The 16530-nt window shown below is 46.9% G+C and overlaps 8 protein-coding genes across 8 annotated transcripts; 3 read left to right on the top strand and 5 right to left on the bottom strand.

Moving 5' to 3' along the window:
- Positions 1 to 5: 5 nt before the first annotated feature.
- On the top strand, positions 6 to 359 carry FOBCDRAFT_92461 (uncharacterized protein; the record flags this gene model as incomplete). The annotated part of the gene is made up of 1 exon (XM_059612264.1): positions 6 to 359. A coding segment is annotated over one exon (354 nt), but the record flags the coding sequence as incomplete, so codon positions are not given.
- A 2334-nt stretch (positions 360 to 2693) lies between these two features.
- On the bottom strand, positions 2694 to 4429 carry FOBCDRAFT_241659 (beta-lactamase/transpeptidase-like protein; the record flags this gene model as incomplete). The annotated part of the gene is made up of 3 exons (XM_031195385.2): positions 2694 to 3123; positions 3173 to 4161; positions 4238 to 4429. The coding sequence occupies 3 exons, from the start codon at positions 4427 to 4429 to the stop codon at positions 2694 to 2696; spliced, it is 1611 nt and encodes a 536-aa protein (XP_031028731.2).
- A 1125-nt stretch (positions 4430 to 5554) lies between these two features.
- FOBCDRAFT_204015 (uncharacterized protein) lies at positions 5555 to 7514 on the bottom strand (the record flags this gene model as incomplete). The annotated part of the gene is made up of 6 exons (XM_059609099.1): positions 5555 to 5633; positions 5718 to 5763; positions 6393 to 6816; positions 6894 to 7093; positions 7148 to 7283; positions 7341 to 7514. 6 exons carry the CDS (start codon positions 7512 to 7514, stop codon positions 5555 to 5557), a joined length of 1059 nt encoding a protein of 352 aa, XP_059465327.1.
- A 1818-nt stretch (positions 7515 to 9332) lies between these two features.
- Positions 9333 to 9662, top strand: FOBCDRAFT_276590 (uncharacterized protein; the record flags this gene model as incomplete). Its single annotated transcript, XM_031195383.2, has 2 exons — positions 9333 to 9534; positions 9595 to 9662. The coding sequence occupies 2 exons, from the start codon at positions 9333 to 9335 to the stop codon at positions 9660 to 9662; spliced, it is 270 nt and encodes an 89-aa protein (XP_031028729.1).
- Positions 9644 to 11165, bottom strand: FOBCDRAFT_251740 (uncharacterized protein). The gene is made up of 3 exons (XM_059610962.1): positions 10723 to 11165; positions 9983 to 10688; positions 9644 to 9952 (listed from the first exon to the last, which is right to left on the bottom strand). Exons 1-3 carry the CDS (start codon positions 11100 to 11102, stop codon positions 9695 to 9697), a joined length of 1344 nt encoding a protein of 447 aa, XP_059465326.1. The 5' UTR covers positions 11103 to 11165; the 3' UTR covers positions 9644 to 9694.
- Positions 11166 to 11929: 764 nt separating this feature from the next.
- Positions 11930 to 12292, bottom strand: FOBCDRAFT_139425 (uncharacterized protein; the record flags this gene model as incomplete). The annotated part of the gene is made up of 1 exon (XM_031195380.3): positions 11930 to 12292. A coding segment is annotated over one exon (363 nt), but the record flags the coding sequence as incomplete, so codon positions are not given.
- Positions 12293 to 12495: 203 nt separating this feature from the next.
- FOBCDRAFT_262597 (glycosyl hydrolase family 76-domain-containing protein) lies at positions 12496 to 13455 on the bottom strand (the record flags this gene model as incomplete). Its single annotated transcript, XM_059611303.1, has 4 exons — positions 12496 to 12517; positions 12617 to 12643; positions 12749 to 12987; positions 13096 to 13455. The coding sequence occupies 4 exons, from the start codon at positions 13453 to 13455 to the stop codon at positions 12496 to 12498; spliced, it is 648 nt and encodes a 215-aa protein (XP_059465325.1).
- Positions 13456 to 13973: 518 nt separating this feature from the next.
- Positions 13974 to 15691, top strand: FOBCDRAFT_262596 (beta-lactamase/transpeptidase-like protein; the record flags this gene model as incomplete). The annotated part of the gene is made up of 3 exons (XM_059611302.1): positions 13974 to 14210; positions 14262 to 15241; positions 15301 to 15691. 3 exons carry the CDS (start codon positions 13974 to 13976, stop codon positions 15665 to 15667), a joined length of 1584 nt encoding a protein of 527 aa, XP_059465324.1. The 3' UTR covers positions 15668 to 15691.
- Between the last annotated feature and the right edge of the window lie 839 nt (positions 15692 to 16530).

Genomic DNA, 16530 nt, shown 5'->3' with positions numbered 1-16530 from the left:
GAACTTTCAGGCCAATCGTACACGCAGAAGTCCTCATTCATCACTACCTCACCAAGAACGGAATCACAAGGCCAAATAGATTTTGGCGGCAATGGCAATACATCGGCGCCAGCAAGCCAACTTGTCGCTTATGTCACTATTACTTCAGCTCGCACTCACAGAGTCAGATACAAGTTCGGCCGTCACATCTGAATCTGTACCCAAATTGGCGTTTACCGGAAATCTCTGACGAGGACGATGCGGAAGCTCGAGAAGCTCACAGGAAGCTCTTGAAGTGCATCGCTGAAAAAGTGCGCAATAACGCGAAGCGGACTTTGCAGCAGAGGACCACTAAAAGCAAGCAACATGACTCAAATACCTACTCTGGTACACCGAGATACCTTGTGAAGAGATCAGAGTCAACAAATTCTGATGGTCCCGCCTATTGCGAGGTTGATCGCTGCAGTCGGTGAGGGGGTCAGCCTGTGGTCGCCTTGAGATGGAGTCTCTTGTACTGCCCCGTCATTAAATACACAATAAACTCAGCGGCTACGCAGAAATCTTCCTTTGTCATCATACTTTCTTGGCATACACGTATTAAGGATGTGGCCCTATCTTCACCCAAATCCTTAACAAGTGCAATGTTTATCGTTTTTGTTGGCATGATTCTTAGTCTCGACTCGGTCGTACTTGTTAATACCATTCCTTGTTAGCTCCATCACGATCGTCATCTTTATCTTCATACTTATCTCTATTACTACAGTCGCTAGGCTTATCCTTATCTTCCTTATGTCCTTTATCCACGTTCCAGTTAGAGTTCACAGCCTCGCGTTGTAGAAGAGCAACCAGATATCGTATATGACACATCATGATGGTTTCATCGCGTCCGAGTCGTAAGCTGTATATATCTTGCTGCTGATGTGTTTCAAAATGTTGAACTCTAAACACATAACAAATGAACCTTTTCCATACATCAACATATCTTTTCAGGCAGTTCTCAACTTTGAATTTGTGGGGTCAAAAGTCATCTTTCTAGTAGGTATTCAACCAGCATCGAGATCAGTATGAAGTCTTGGCCAAGTTGAACGTGGCTCGATCAACCATGAGGCCGACACCACGCAGTATAACTCGAAGCCGGGCTTCTACGGCAGCTGGACTCCGGGGTACTGTATCGTACCATTGGCCCAACAAATAGTCTTCGTTCCATGTTGGTTTGGGCTTTTTTACCGTGGCCGCAATGATGCCAAGCGGTCGGCCATGAATTAAGCGAGGCCATCCTGTATGCTGCAGCCATGGGGAGAAATTTGTGGTAAGAATATGGAGATTCTGATTGGTGCAGAAGTGGAAATGCGGCGCATTTCTTGTCTACATGCTTGATTAGGGTTATATCTGACTCGTTGGACTGGCTGGTTGGTTCTTGCCTGGCTAATGGAATCACCCTTATATTATACTTTTCTACATTCCCTGCTAAACATTCTCTGCTAAATATACTATATAATACACTTATAATATGATCTAAACCTGACTGGATTTAAATATATTGAATCCCTCTGAACTGGAAACTTAACTTTGTTGGTTAATCTGCTTTTAATATATTATGGCTTGGATTGGTAACCCTTACTGCAAATCGGTATTCCCATGCTATCCCCTACCCCAAATGGCTACTTGTCTCTCCTCAATGTACCGAAATGCACGGTCCATGCAGCCTGGCCAATCACATAACACAATCTCAATCTCGACAACCACATCAAAAAAAAAATCACCAAACTTCAAACTTATCGCAACAGCGTAATTTGGATTTACATTATTTCATACTTTGGAAAAATACATACCTGAATGCTGCCTTTTAATACATACTATTTTGGGCTATTTTACTTGGCGGGTTTCTTTACATGTTGCCCCCCTGGTTTTCAATCAATGTTGCCCCCTATGGTTCAATAGCGCCATTTCATTTTGTATGTATTTTTCAATCATGTAGTCCCCTACATGAATGCTGAATGGTTGATAGGCGACAGGGGGTCAGCGCACGGACGAAAAATGTGTAATTTAGTAATTACAAGCAGTCCTTGGTACAGTAGACAATCTGGATTCCTATATCAACGCTTTACCTCTTGAAATCGACTGTACTCCTCTTGACTGGTGGTCTCGTCTTGAGTAACGGGCACAGTATCCACGACTCAGTCGGATGGCTATCGATATCCTTTCCATCCCATCTGAATCAGCTGAGCCAGAGAGAGCATTCTCAGGTGCTCGACGTACTGCTTCGTGGGACCGGCTTCGAATCACTTGGAAGAATCTTGAGAAGGTGGAGTGTATCGGAAACAGGCTACGAGAAGGACTAATTGTCCCCTCCGGAGAGGGTAGATTGGGTCTAGTATGCAATCCGCTGGCTGGAGATTATGGGGCACCTATGGATGTAGGTCTACAAGACGACTAGAATGCTATAGACGAAGATATAGAGCCATGGCACCTTAATTCTACCCGTTTGGTCGTTGCACGTGACCTTATGGTTGCACAACTGTTGTAAAGTTGTACGACACTACCTTTCCTCTACTAAAGTTGTACAACACTACCCCATAACATACAACTATTGTACAACAATACGCATCTATGCTTTGGTGTTCCGAATTGCAATATAACTATCATTTAATGTATAAATGCACGAAGTTTACTTTCTATTTAGGTGTACCAAGCTGTTGCTACCTCGCCTATAACTAGTCAACCCTCTTGAATAGGACGTTTCCCTCAACCACATCATCAAATCGACTGACCCAGTCCACCTGAAGCCCAACCGCCTTTCCATTATTTCCGATCTTGAACTCCCCAGCTACGAACTCGACCATATACCCTGGATTCTCCAAAAAAGGCAGGTAGATAATCCAATAGTCACCGGAGACGTGATGCAGCCTCATCTGGTACTTCCATGTCATCTCCTGGCGGTCTGCGACAAGAATCTTCTCATCTGATCTATCAGGGTGAGGTTCTTCCCGTAACGTAATTTGTCCATACCCTGGGTCGTAGTATATGCCCTGCAACTCCGTGATGTTCACAGTAGGGGGCAACGGCGGATTGGGGCGCTCAGGGTAGAGAATATCAACGGACTCATCTGCGGTAGGGCCCAACTCCTTCATGGTCTTTTGATATCTATCTTAGTCAGTGAATATTTCGTAGGACAATAGAAGATGTGACGAACTTAGACTTGACATCAAAGCGCTCGTTCTCTGGGATTTCAAGTCGGTCCTGAATCAATTTCCATGCCAGGATTTCCTCCACGGCATTTGAAGTAATGGCCGTGTTCGCGAACGCAACCACGCCATAACTGATATCGGGCAACCAATAGACCTGGGCTCCAAAGGCATGCACCCCTCCGCCGTGAGTGTATATAACATGCCCCTTAAAGAGGGTGCGAGACCAGCCTAGTCCATATGTGACGATGTCGCTGGAACCATCCGGCTGCGTGGATATAAGCATTCTCGGAGACTTTATATCCTTGTGCACCTCTTTGGGGAATGGAAGTGCCTCGTCAAGCAGGCATTGTACCCACTTAGCGTAGTCGAGGACATTGGAGAAAACTGCCCCGGCGCCGCTGAGCTGGGTAACGTTCATAAAAGGAACCTCACCGTATCTTCCTTCCTTCTTGTCCCAGTAGTAACCCGAAGCGAGTTGATTAGGGGCATGGTTTGCGTCCTGCAAGTCGAAAAAGGTCGAGTTCATGCCCAACGGAGCCCAGATCAGCTCTTTCATCACGTCTCCAAGCCATTTTCCTGTGACGGTCTCAATAACATGTGAGAGTGTGGTGTACATCAGATTCGTATAAGAGTACTTGAGCCGTGGTTCGGTGGTTAAGGGTAGATTCCTCAAGTTGCGGACAACATCTTTAGGCTTAGCTTCCTTTCCTTTCACTACCCCCGCGTAGGCTTTATCGTGATGTGCCATCCCTGTGCGATGGCTTATAGCATCGTCTAGTGTGATATGCTCTGTCGCCCACGAGTCCTGAAGAACGAAATCGTCATGAATGATAGAGGATATTGTCGTTGACCAACCGTTAGCGAGAGCCGGGTACTTTCCGGAGTCGATCAGGTGAGCTAGGGTAGCGGCAGTGTGTGCCTTTGTAGTTGAAGCGCCGTACCAGAGTGTTTCCGGCGTGGCTGGCTTATCAGGCAATGCCGAAAAGCCGTATCCCTATATCTGCATCAGTATTATTCACAGTCACGCATTCAAGCCGATGTTGCAGAGCGCAGAGGGATCAAGTTCATACGTCAGCAAAGACCTGGTCGCCATCAATCACAGCAATGGATAAACCCGGGACTTTCCAATTATCCAATGTCTCTGCCGCAAAATCGCCGAACTCCTCGGTGAGCGGATTGCGGTCGTTCACTTGGGCAGTTGCACCCAACAAAGCGAAGGAACCTATAGTGAGGCTGGCGATGAGAATCCGAAGTTGCAGCATGATGTATATTTATACACCACTAATGTCACTTATATGTTGATAAGACAAGTCGATTATCAGGCGGTAATAGTGAAGGACAACCGTGTTTGAGTCCATGCCAGCATAATGGCATGCGCCGTCTACTTATAGGAAAAATAGAACTGAATATGATAGGCATCAAATGGGCACCATTTGTGCGCAACCGTAATAAAGCTTTGTGTTCATGATTCGCAAGTATCGTGGCTTAGGGAGCCAGGATTATGGCATGTCAAACTAGAACGACATCGGTGATGTACCCATATGTGACTAACGAATTTCGGTATTAATTCACGAGTTTTTTCAATAGTTAGAGAAGAGATCTGGGGCAACCGCAAGGGCCACGTATCTTTTTCGGCTTCACCAGCTCCCTATAGAAGGGCCGAAGAACCTCACTATGACAATTCGCTTCACCGAGTGTGCTATTGGCGTGTTTTAGGGGCCACGCGTTCACACGGCCGTAATTCAAACTAAGCCTTGAAGGATGCCAAATTGGTACCCCGAGACTGTGGAAATGGACCGATGGCAGCTTGTTTCAAGCATGTCTGGAAGGATGAGTCAACTCAACTTATCCCCAAAGAACCAAGAAGCTCAGGAGAGCCTCATGGAGAATTCCGAGTTGAGAAGATATCCACAATAGAGCCGCCTATTATGCCTGAACCTTGCTTTGATTTTGGCCGCGAGTCACTGGTTTACAACAAGAGCCGTGCTTAAGAGAACCCAAGACTTTATTTCTTACACTATTGCAATAGGGATGGGAAACGGTCCAGTGAATGCGGCCGTAACTATAAGACTCCATGCACTTATCAGCTTGACGCAGAGGTCGGTTGCCGGTTGACTGGGCGGCTAAGAATGTCTATGAAGCAAGCGTCAAGGTAGTACACGAGAAGGGCACAGGCCGACTCGAAAGATAAGCATAATTAAACACCGCTTCAACATGGCGGCCGCTCCCCCTCGCGAAGCTATCAGGAGGCTGCTCCCAGGGAAGGGCGCTAGACCCACAGACAGGAATGCCCCCCTCGCGCAAGCACGTAATACAGCCAGCTATGGTTAAGGCTCGCCATTCAAGTATGGTTAGGCTCGCCATTCAAATCAGGTATAATTCGCCTATTACGACGAACCTCCAGGGTGGCCCTTGTTTCCCGTTTCACCCTTGTCACCAGAAGTTCTAAAGCCGGGGTAGATATCCCTGAGACTCATCATGCAAGGTTATTCTTAAATTTTTAAATTAGTGCATCAGATTTGCCTGGGAATCGCGATGTGGTAAACTTACATGCGATGGCTATGCAGCAGAACAAACATCAAGCGCCAGAGACTATCTGTAAACGGATTCATACTTACAGTCATCGATATACGGGAAATAGGGACGTCATTTTAGCGGGAATTGAATTAGGAAGCTTAGGTGCTTGCCCCTAAATTCAGACTGCTAGAGTGGAGCCTTCTCTCTTATTTCAGCTTTAACAAGCGCATCGTGAAGCGCGCTGTGAGAAAAACGAAGAAGCCTTCGAGACTCCCGCTCTTTGGACCCTAAGTAAGGCTAGTTGCTGAAGAGTGAGTACAACCTAATTGACATCCTATTCTCCCTACGTCTCACAATGATGGCGTGTTGTTCACGGCTCTGCCAAGCTACCATCACCACATAACCTGTAACTGTAGCCCCGGGCTTTGTAGCTGGCGCTTAATTCGAAAGACACTTCTACTGTGTACCTGCAGCGAGATGTCTGACAGTTAATTAATCTAACAAGCACGCGGACGTGCGGACGTACGTCGCCATAAGGGGGAGGTCATTCTCCGTATATGAATCCAAGAAAATGACACATGACTGCGCGGTCATTGCCTCATTTCCAGGTTTTTAGATGGAAACGCAGACTGACAATAAGATGCTGGACGTGTCCTAACATCTAGCGACTAGTTTGCTATCCGATATGCTCCATACGGATATACTCACTTTTTTTACGAGTACTGTTAGTAGTCCTTGATTGTTGGCGTTCCTTCTTTTTCTGCCTTCGTACAGCTGTTCTTTCCGCTCGGCCGAGAGAGGGAAATTCGCTATCCTTCCCACGTAGAACGAGGCCAGGATGCATGGCATTGAGCATTATCAGCGCCAAGCTCATCGGAAATGCATCGAGGGCGAAAGGATAGATTTCCTTCGTTAGTAAGGGGTTGTCTCCATTGAGGCCCGGTCCGAATTCAATCAAGCGATAAATGGTTCGAACCTGTAATACTCTGAAGTTAGCCGTGACTTGTCGTGCCATGAGTTCGTTCAAAATCTCTGAGTCTTCAAACCTACCACGATGAGAAGTAATACCGCCAACATCACCAATGTTAAACCCTTCATTCGGCCATTGTTGCAGCGAGGCACCTGATGTATTCTGCGATAGAACCACGCAGTCATGGTTCCAAAGATAATGACAAAGGTCATTTGTATCGCCACCCCAGCTGTATATACCTTTGTACCGATTCTGGCAATGTTCGGTTCGTCTTTATTTGACAGCATGCCACCCCCGCCTGCTTGGACGAGAAAGCAGACGACATCGATCCAAACGAAGAGGACGGTCAGCTTGGTCGCCTTGATATTCCATATTTGCTTGTCGGCAAGCCCGAAATGTACCATTCGCGCGACTGTCATATACACAAAGGCATTCACCCCTAATTCAACGGTTAGCAGCGGAATCTTAGATACCATTTGTTAACGTGACGAACAGAGTGGTGCCAAAATGAAGAGAAGTTGCCCCCAAAAGGCAAACTGTTCCTCTTGTTGGTCACGGGAGCCGAGTGCTCGGGCAATGAATGCACCTGTCTCCCATGCCCCTCCCATAATGACCACCCAGCAGAATTTCTTTTGTTTTGATCAGCAATGTCTCCTTTCTGGATTTACTGGGGATAGATGTCAGACCTTTCTAAACGCGATTGCTTCGATCAAGTGGGCAATGGTGCTCAATCCGAAGACTGTGGCAAAGGCAAGATTGCCAGTGAAGCTTGGGTAGAAATGATAGTTGGAGTTGCAGGTATTAGGGTCGAATGGCACGTAGCCGTGCATCCCTGGTACTGCTGTAGTGCAACTGGCCATGACGGTTGAGGAGGTCGAGGTGAGATATGACCCATGGGAAATCGTTGTTGTGGCCATCGTAACGGTAAGGAAGGTTAAGGGACTGAATTTAGAGGTACTGAGACTGACTGCGAGCTTGGTTTCTTGCTGTTCTTATGCCGAGAGCGTTCTACGATTCCCGTGTAATCCCGAGATCCTGGCGGAAACCAGCTCTAGTGGGGAAACGCTAATTGTGAGCTAACGGGACTTTTGATACAATCCAGTGGCTTTGCAGTTGGCGCAACTTAACGCGTGGCCACTACCATACTAATCATCAGGAAAAAGCACAGAACTCCCCACTTAACAGGCCCTTGAAATGCGAGCCCGTTAATAGTAGTTGTTTCTTTTAATTCTAAATATGATACCCCTGCTTTCTCGGAGAAACCGTGCTTATTTGGTGGAACCCCCCCCTTCTCCACTGTGGTATGCTTCTTGGCCACGTGCGGGCCGCAGCTGAGTAACGACGACAAATAGGATAAGATGACATGGTTTGCGGAACGTTGTACATAGAGGGGCCTGGCGTCTCAGGTTTTGACTCCCTTGCATAGGTAAGGCAGATTAGAAGATGCCTCTGATGCAAACAGCACTGAGCACATAGCAGACGTTGCTGCTCTAGCTCGACCGCCTGTCTCAACCACGTCTCGAAAAGAGTCAATCTGCGTTCTCTTGGCGGGAAAGCTTGGTTAGACCCACCGGGCACGCCAAGCGCACTAACCGGATATCACTGGGGTTGAAAGAGCGTGCATGTAAGCTGCAGCGCTCATATGTAAATTAAGTGCGAGGCTGACTGTTAGGGTTAGGATAGGGTTAGTATTAATTATCTAACCTTCTCTACCCCGCTGTTTCTCTCTAACTAAGATCTAGCTTACAAGATAGGAATATCTAAAAGAAAGACTTAGCTACTATCTCGTAAAAGAGACGCATTAAGTAAGATAAATAGCTAGAAATAGCTAGCTTATAAGACCTTAAATGCCTTATAGTCCTGCAAAAAAGTGGTTTTAATAAAGGCGATGACTACTAAGCTTTTTAAGCCTAGATAGCTAGTTTTTCCTAGTAAGTAATATAACCTGGGGGAAAACCAGTAGAAAACCATAGTAATAAATAGCTTAGACCCCTATTGACATCAGACCATGTTATGGGTCAAGGGTGCTGGCAGGACGATCCGGGTATTAGAAGCGTGTCTGTGGATGAACAGAAACTATCGTGTACCACGAGGGCATTAGACTTGGTGATAGAACGCTGCGAGAGCACAGTCCGTGACACCAGTCGTACCCTCTTGTGCTGGCTCTCGATTCCGAAGGTTCATGTCTATCGTGAAGCTGCATTCTGTCTTGTGGTGAAGAAGAGCAGCGAAACTGGATATAGGGTACTTAAGAAACGCCAGGCTTAGAACTTCTGGTGATAAGGGTAAAACGGAAAACAAGGACCACGCTGACACTTAGTTCACACGATTGTAGGCGCAAGAAGGTCTAGGCTCTAAGAAAGAGCTAGGATGCGCCCACCCTAGTGGTTTGTCGTAATATATGACATTATACCTGATTTGAATGGCGAGTCTAAGCCCTTTATGAATGGCGAGTCTAATCCCTTTTTGAGTGGCGAGTCTAAACCCTTTTTGGATGGTGAGTCTTAACAGCATCCTTTTAGAAGTGTCTCTCCGTCTTATCTTGTTTTATCCACAAGTCTCGTACTCGGTATCGAACAAAGCTATAAAAAGACGAAGCCCCTTCTCTCTGTAGCATCCAATTACAACCCCTGATAACCTCTCTTCTTTTCCGCAAACATCTTGCAATTACATCAATAATGGGCTTTCCTGCACAACTCTACCTGGCTTGGTGTCGGAGATTTCAGCGTTGCGCCGCTACCTGCACGGAAGCCGTCATCGAAGGAGTCGGATCCAAGACAACCGACCTTGGATGCCGCTGTTCAGACCTTGGCAGCGTCGCTGCTAAGATGACTCCCTGCATTGCTCTTAAGGGCAACTGCGACTTCGATGACGTTCCCAGTAAGTTTCTTCTTGGCAGAACCTACTAGAATACAGAACTAACCTCTTCGCCTCGTTTAGACGATACCGATCTAACTGCAGGTTTGCCACGGACTCGATTAGGGTCTGTAAAAGGTGGTGTACATTAGATTCGTATAAGAGAACTTGAGCGGTCATAATACTATATCAATCCTCTGACAGCGGCATTATAGCTATCATTATCTACTATCGTAATATCCTCTAATTTTGCAAAAGGAAAATCCTCATCTTTCCTCTCTGCCCAGCTTGAGAGAATACAAAACTCATCAAGCTCTAGGCTCCTACAAACAACCTCAATCAGCCAGCGCCAAGCTGTCAGGTCTCCATCAAGCTGGATCGACTCTAAAACCACTGTCCGGAGCGTTCGGTGATGACATAGAAGTAAGATTGTGATATCTTCCTTGGTGGTATCGACCAAGTGAAACGTTACACTTTCTAGTTTGGGGATATAGAGGTCCTTGGCAATCTCGGAGAATCGACCTGCCTCATCCCTATACTCAAAGCTAAGCTTGAGATCAGAGAGCTCGGGCAGAAGGTGCACAAACTGAAGAAGACCAGTGCCCCATTTTCTGCCTGAAATCGTGTCTTCTGGAGGAGACTCCGGATCGAGTGAGATTTGAAGTTGGCGCAGACTGGTAGGGAAAGATTTCGATAGGATGATAGACGATGACGGGCCCATAAGCATGAAAGGGCTAATCCGATTGGCATTCTCAAGCATCATACTAGGTTTGATATCCAGGTGCTGGACCGAAATTCTGCTGACTGCTATGGCCGCCAGAACAACCTGGACGATGTGATGTACTTGTCGGATGCTTGCTTTCGACTTGAATGTAAGTCCCCTCTGCGGCAGGATACCAATACGTTGTCTTAGCCGTCTCAGTCCACAGGCGTGTATGCTTGTACTGATATTGATCTTTCTGCAACTTTTGAGGTGTGTCATAGCTCCTGCCAAGCATTTTACATCGTAGCCTGCACGCATCATATCATCTTGATCATGTAGATGTCTGTTGTACTCTTGCGTGTTAATCTGCTCAAGTCGGCTCCTTGCCGCTTTGTCGTCATCGCCGATGCCAGAGTCCATCGCTTGGTTATCTTGGTCGTTATCGACGTCTTGTTCATCCTCGTCACCAACCCCCCTCCCCGTTATTAATCGGCCACCTTCTGACCCACTCTTCAAAGTCTTCTATGCCAAGGTGGAGGATAGCATCTATGTCGTTCTTCTTCTTTAGATGCTTCATCATGCTTTCATACTCGCTATGTGGTCGCTCGATCGCCTCCACCTCATCGAGTGGTAGCAGATGACTGGTGCAAATATCAAGCTCCTCAACAGACTGCCCGAGCGACTCACTTCTTGCAATACTTTCGAGACAATGCAGACTTCTCCGCTCGAGCATGACTACACGCGTCCGAAAGAAGAAGTCAGTGACGAGGTGAGCTGTTTTTTCATTGAGTTCCTTGCATGTTTGCCGAAGGGAAAGCCAATCCCGCGGATGGGCTTTGTTAAGAGTAAAAAGAGAGACTTCATTGGGAAGAAAAGGCAGACTGGCCATTGCTTGGTGCGGACTTGAGTGATAGAGGGTATGTGTAGCTAAGGAGGGAGGTTATAAGTAAAGGTGAATTGATGCAGCTTTTGGGGAAGTTTTTAAGAGCTCCGCTATTAGATTGTGTATTACGACCCCAGCGGTTACATTACGCGTACCCCACTTCTTCCAGCCAACCAACTTTTGGCTCACTGCATGCCTCGTGACCCTTACCAGGCTCACTCACCAGGCCGCGAGCTTTCCCTATAGTTCGCTCCAGGCAGCGTGAGCTTTCCCTACAAGCTCACTTGACCCAGCGTGAGCCTCTCACTTGGGCTCACCCTCACCACATTGGATCCATCACGTATATATACAACACATTAATTACCTGAGATAGAATTTAGGTTACCAGCTATGAATAAAACTTCTTTACCTGAATTGTTACGACCCCTGCGGTTACGTCACGTGTACCCCACATCTTTCAACCTTTCACAAAGAACCCTGTAATCATCTTTAGCGGAGGGCTGTGCTCGACGAAAGGAATACGAAGTGCTCATCGCTGCTTGGCAAACCCCCTGCTCAGCGCTGCCTCAAAGGCCCCGGATCTAAGTTTACCCAAGAAGGCGGAGTCCGCCCCAAGCACCTGATCGTCCGTAATGTAATGGCCAAACGACTTGGCCAGGTCACAGTTGGTCGACCAAGGAAACTCGGCATGGCAGATGTTAGTCCGTGTATAGCCGCATTCAGAACCACACTACAAGGTGACTGCATTCATTCTAAGTAAAAATCGTCCCTTATATACCATCAGACGATTGTTAATACCCTATCCCATGTCTTGTGCGACAGCGCTTTATGTACTAAGCGTAGTCGATTTCTTTAGGCGCTTGATCGAGGTATAGCTTGACTGCTGGGTTTCTGAAGTCGTTGAGATGCTTCACTAGAAAATCAAGAACTTCCAGGTGCAGGAGGATAGGAGCAGCCTCAGGGGCTAAAAGAGGATATTTCTGATCCCAGAAGAAAGCATCAAACCTTTTCTCAGCCTTCCGGTCATTTTGGTCCGAATAATGCTTCAGTGTTGCGGCAGGGTCAGCCCGTAAAGGCGGCTTATTGTTGTCCCGTCGGTCGAAGATCATCGTCGATATCGCGTTCAACCAAGCCACAACATGGTTCATGACCTGAAACAACACCTTCCGTAACCCGTCATTAACCGCAGTAAGAAAGCTAGGTCGTCGTTTTATGGTATGGTTTATGAGAGCCGCTGCCGATGACGACGATGGTGCTGATGGCGATGATAAAATTGGAAAAAGATTTTTTTCTGAATTGGCATATAAAAGTTATGCTGCTGCTTTTGCCAAGTATCCTACAAATATCATTTAGTTTAGTTTATTGCAAGTAATAGTAATCAAGCAGTTATCTTCTATAATTAGTTAATGGCACTAAGAATACTAAATTGTTCGTTTATTAACGTTTATTCTCTGTAGAACATATCGATATAAGGAACCGCATAAGTTTTCTCTTCCTAAATACTGTGTACCACCATTTACCATGACTGAGAGGCATCCATGCCACAGCTGGACTATTTATCATACGCCCCATATAGCCAAATTCTAAGTAATCCATAACGCCCCATATTACTGGGAAATGCCAAAATACTGTTCAACGCCGTCCCCCCTTACCGTTCCATAACCAAGAAAGCGGTACCTCCAACAAAACCCGTGGCAATAAGAAGTGTCAAGATGCCAGCGCCCGCTTTTTCTGCTATTGTGATGGTCTTATATTTGAGCTTTCCGTCCTCCTGGCCCGAGTTGGTATCCCTACCACCATGATTGCCCTTGAAAATTCCTCCAGTCTTGGATGTAACAGGCGCCTTGGCCTTATCCAACAGAGTATACATGAGGATAGATGCGGCGTTTATCTGCAGGCCAAAATCAACGATGTAGTCAAATGAATCGGCTAACCAGGAAAAGCCGCACGCCGTGCCAGCGGACCCTTCCTACCCTCTCGTGGGACATCCATCAAAGACCTTGGCAGCGGCTTGGACGCTCGATTTGAGGAGTGTTGTGATATTCGTGTTGGTGTACGGGGCGACCTGAGAAGTAGCGGCCATCCAGTGGGCGAGGTATCTTTTGAAGCTCCGTTGCTCCTGGTTGCACTGCTTATGCTCCTCGCAGAACTGCTCGTTGATGATGTAGTTCTTGACAACCTTATTCCAGACGTCGCTCGTCATACCACCTACGCGCTTTTTCCATGTGTCGCTCTCTGTAAGATTGTACAACGCGGCGGCGCCGTGGAGGAAGATACCAGTATTGCATAACCACTGCGTCTTAATGATGTTACTGCAATCTTGGCCATCTCCGATAGTGACGCCTTCGTAGATTCCCATATCGTCCGTTACCAGCCCAATTTTGCTCTGCCAGTTATACACCTTCTCGGTCCAAGCCGCATAGGCGTCATGGCCCGTATATAGGGCTAGATGCGCGCGGCAACATCAAGAAGTATCCGTTCGAGATAGAATCCTTGTAGTCGTATCCAATATTCCATTGGAAGATCTTCCACCGCAAACCACCGTTACAGTGTTGTGAATCCCAGCGGCTGACATACTCGTTGAAGACGGCTTGGGTCGGATTATAAACGTCATGTCTCACAACCTGTTGCTCTTCCTCTATTCCGAATACTAGATCAAGAGAGAAAAGGTCTCTGCTTCCTTCTCTAAAGCACCACTTAGCGTAATCTAGTTTCTTGTTCACGAAGAAGCAGACTCTGGCTGGGTTTTCGTCCTGAGGCCACGGTGTCCAAAGCTTTGGTCACATGGTAGCCTTAAATTCGGCAGTTACCCCGCCTTTTGCTGACTGAGCCACACGATAGCCTAATAACAAAACGGGATAAATAAACAGCATCATTATGGCGGGCCTATTTTCACAGCTACATCGTAGGCTAAGCCGGACACAGCTTACCGGTAATCAGCCTAATTACACGGCATACTTTGCAACGCCGGGTTTGATCCCAAGTATGGGTGGTGCGAAGATGAGCAACCCTTTTAAGCCAAAGCTAGTAGACTTCATTGTCGAGACTAGGGACGAGTGGAAGCTTGCTGGTCTATCTATCGCGGTCGTCGATGGGGACGATACATTCACCAAGGTAAACCTACCCATCCGATGTTGAGCCTTCAGCTAAGCTCACATCACATAGAGCTTTGGATACGCGACTCTACCTGATACCCCTGCGACGCCGGAAACTCTCTGGTACGGAGGGTCCACCACCAAGGCATTTACAACCGCAGCTCTCGCCCACTCGATTGATAGCGGAGCGTATCCTGCTCTTTCCAAGGGTTGGCGAACTCCAATCATATCAATCATTCGAGACGATTTCGTCACAAGCGATGAATGGGCGACAAACAACCTTACATTGGAAGATGTCGCAAGTCATTGCAGTGGTTTAAGCAACAACGACCTCAGTATCAGACTTGAAGAAAATGGGAGACCATGGACAGTCAAAGATATTGTCCGAAACATCCGACACTTCCCTCTCAGGGCAGAGCCTCGTACCGAGTTTGATTACAACAACGAAGGGTACGCCGTACTCTCCTATGTCATTGAGAAGGTTACTGGTAAAAGGCTGAGAGATGTGTTCAAGGAACTTATTTGGGAGCCTCTTGGAATGAACTCGACTTTCTTGGATTTGCAGCAGGCCAAAGATGCTCCAGAGCACCTATCCAGGGGCTATTACTGGGACGAGCATAATAAGCGCCACGAAGCAGTCCCTTTCTTACCCACAGAGATCGTTAGCGGTGCGGGCGCAATTATCTCCAACGTCGTTGACTATACTAAATGGATTAAATGTCTCCTGCGAAAGGCATCGCCATTGTCAGAACAAGTTCACCAAGACATCCGGAGGCCACGGTTTATCCATAACCCAGACCCTGCGAACGGACTGGACGTTTCCCTCTATGGACTGGCCTGGTGGCGTACATCGATTCAAGGCAATGTTGTTTACTGGCATTCTGGATCGACTAACTCACATGGTGCTCTAGTCTATTGGCTTCCTGACTTAGATTACGGGGTCGTGATCCTCGCCAATTGTCCTAGCCCAGCTACAGAAATTATTATGAGACGGGTTATCTATGACAAACTCGGAACACCAGAGGAGAAACGTCATGATGTTGCAGAAGAGTAAGTCTCATCTTGATTCGAGATCTTTTAGTAAGACGCAGACTGACGAAAAGGGGTAGTTTGCGGAATGCGCAGCGCAAACAGAAGAGGGATGTCAGAAACGCCACGGAAATTCTCTTCCCAAACCGTCCTAGTGGAAATCAACCTCCCTCGCTGGATGTATCAGAGTTTTCCGGAAAATACCAAGCTCTAGGCTATGGAACCTGGGAGTTTGTCGAAGTCGTAAGCAAAGGGACTCCGATGGGGGTAGTTTTAGTTGCCCATCGGAAAGACTTGCTTTGGAAGACACGTGTGACGCTGCATCACGTATCTGGTGACTTCTGGGTTGCATTTATAACGATTCTAGAAGGAGATGGACTACCCGAAGTATTTTTGGTGGGGAATTCAGAATTGGTGCGGATGGCAAGCCCTCGGGACTGGAACTGACTTTTACGGATAGAGAAAAGGTCAATGGGGGCAGAGTCTTGCTTCAACGAATGAAGTAATATTAAGGGATGAATGAAAATTCGGAACGTCTATGTTGTTGTCATCTTCGTCAAGAAAATTAGATATAAATCGCAAAATAAAGCTACAAGACAGAGTGTTGACAATGTAAGAAGCCCAGAGTACGCATTTGGACTCGCGCTATTGACTCGCAGACCCCCTACTGTACCAATTACCACTGGTATTGACATCCAATACCAGTTTTAGTGGCCCGTGCACCTCTTGTTTTCCATCTCCTGCTCCTGGGCGGCTAATAGGCGGATGGGTACCTGTTCTTCTAAAACTGGACGGGTCTCGTCCGAGTTACCATATCTGATATAGCTCACTCCGCTATCGGATTGGAACTATTTCGAGTGGTTTTACTTGAAGTCCATCAACCGCTAATCTTTACTCAAAGCAAATCGCTGACTTTAACTTGTATAGTCTTGATTTATCCGAGCTATACGCTCATTATAAACTCTACTAAAGTTAGGACTGAACTACAATACAACTCTCCTCCTGTTCCGTGGCAGCATACAAGGCTTCTTGTTCATCGATATCCCGCTGAGCTATCTTCCACAGCTCGCCCGTACCTCTTCGGCTTGTAAACAGTCGTCCGTTCTCGGTCTCCTTAGCTACTTGTGCTTCAATTCGATCAGCTTCTGATTTATCCTAGTCTAAGTAAGCCATCATCTCTTCTTTAGTCCATTCTCTCGGACCCGTCGAGGTTTTGCAGCACCTCCCCATTTGCTTATAATCAAGACACCAGCTGTAGCTTGCTTTTGAGTATCCCAAAGGTAAGCCCATTGTCTTTCGATACTGGCGAT

Source organism: Fusarium oxysporum, chromosome VII (genome assembly GCF_013085055.1).
Source record: "Fusarium oxysporum Fo47 chromosome VII, complete sequence".
Lineage (NCBI taxonomy): Eukaryota > Fungi > Ascomycota > Sordariomycetes > Hypocreales > Nectriaceae > Fusarium > Fusarium oxysporum.
This window is presented reverse-complemented; position numbering and strand designations above follow the sequence as displayed.

Bases quoted from the DNA above. Each gene is read 5' to 3' on its own strand.
- FOBCDRAFT_251740 (XM_059610962.1), bottom strand. From the start codon at position 11,102: ATGGCCAGTCTGCCTTTTCTTCCCAATGAAGTCTCTCTTTTTACTCTT. The intron at 10,689-10,722 runs GTGGGTCAGAAG...AATAACGGGGAG, and splicing joins GGCATAGAAGACTTTGAAGA to GGGGGTTGGTGACGAGGATG. The intron at 9,953-9,982 runs GTAACGTTTCAC...GATACCACCAAG, and splicing joins ATATCCCCAAACTAGAAAGT to GAAGATATCACAATCTTACT.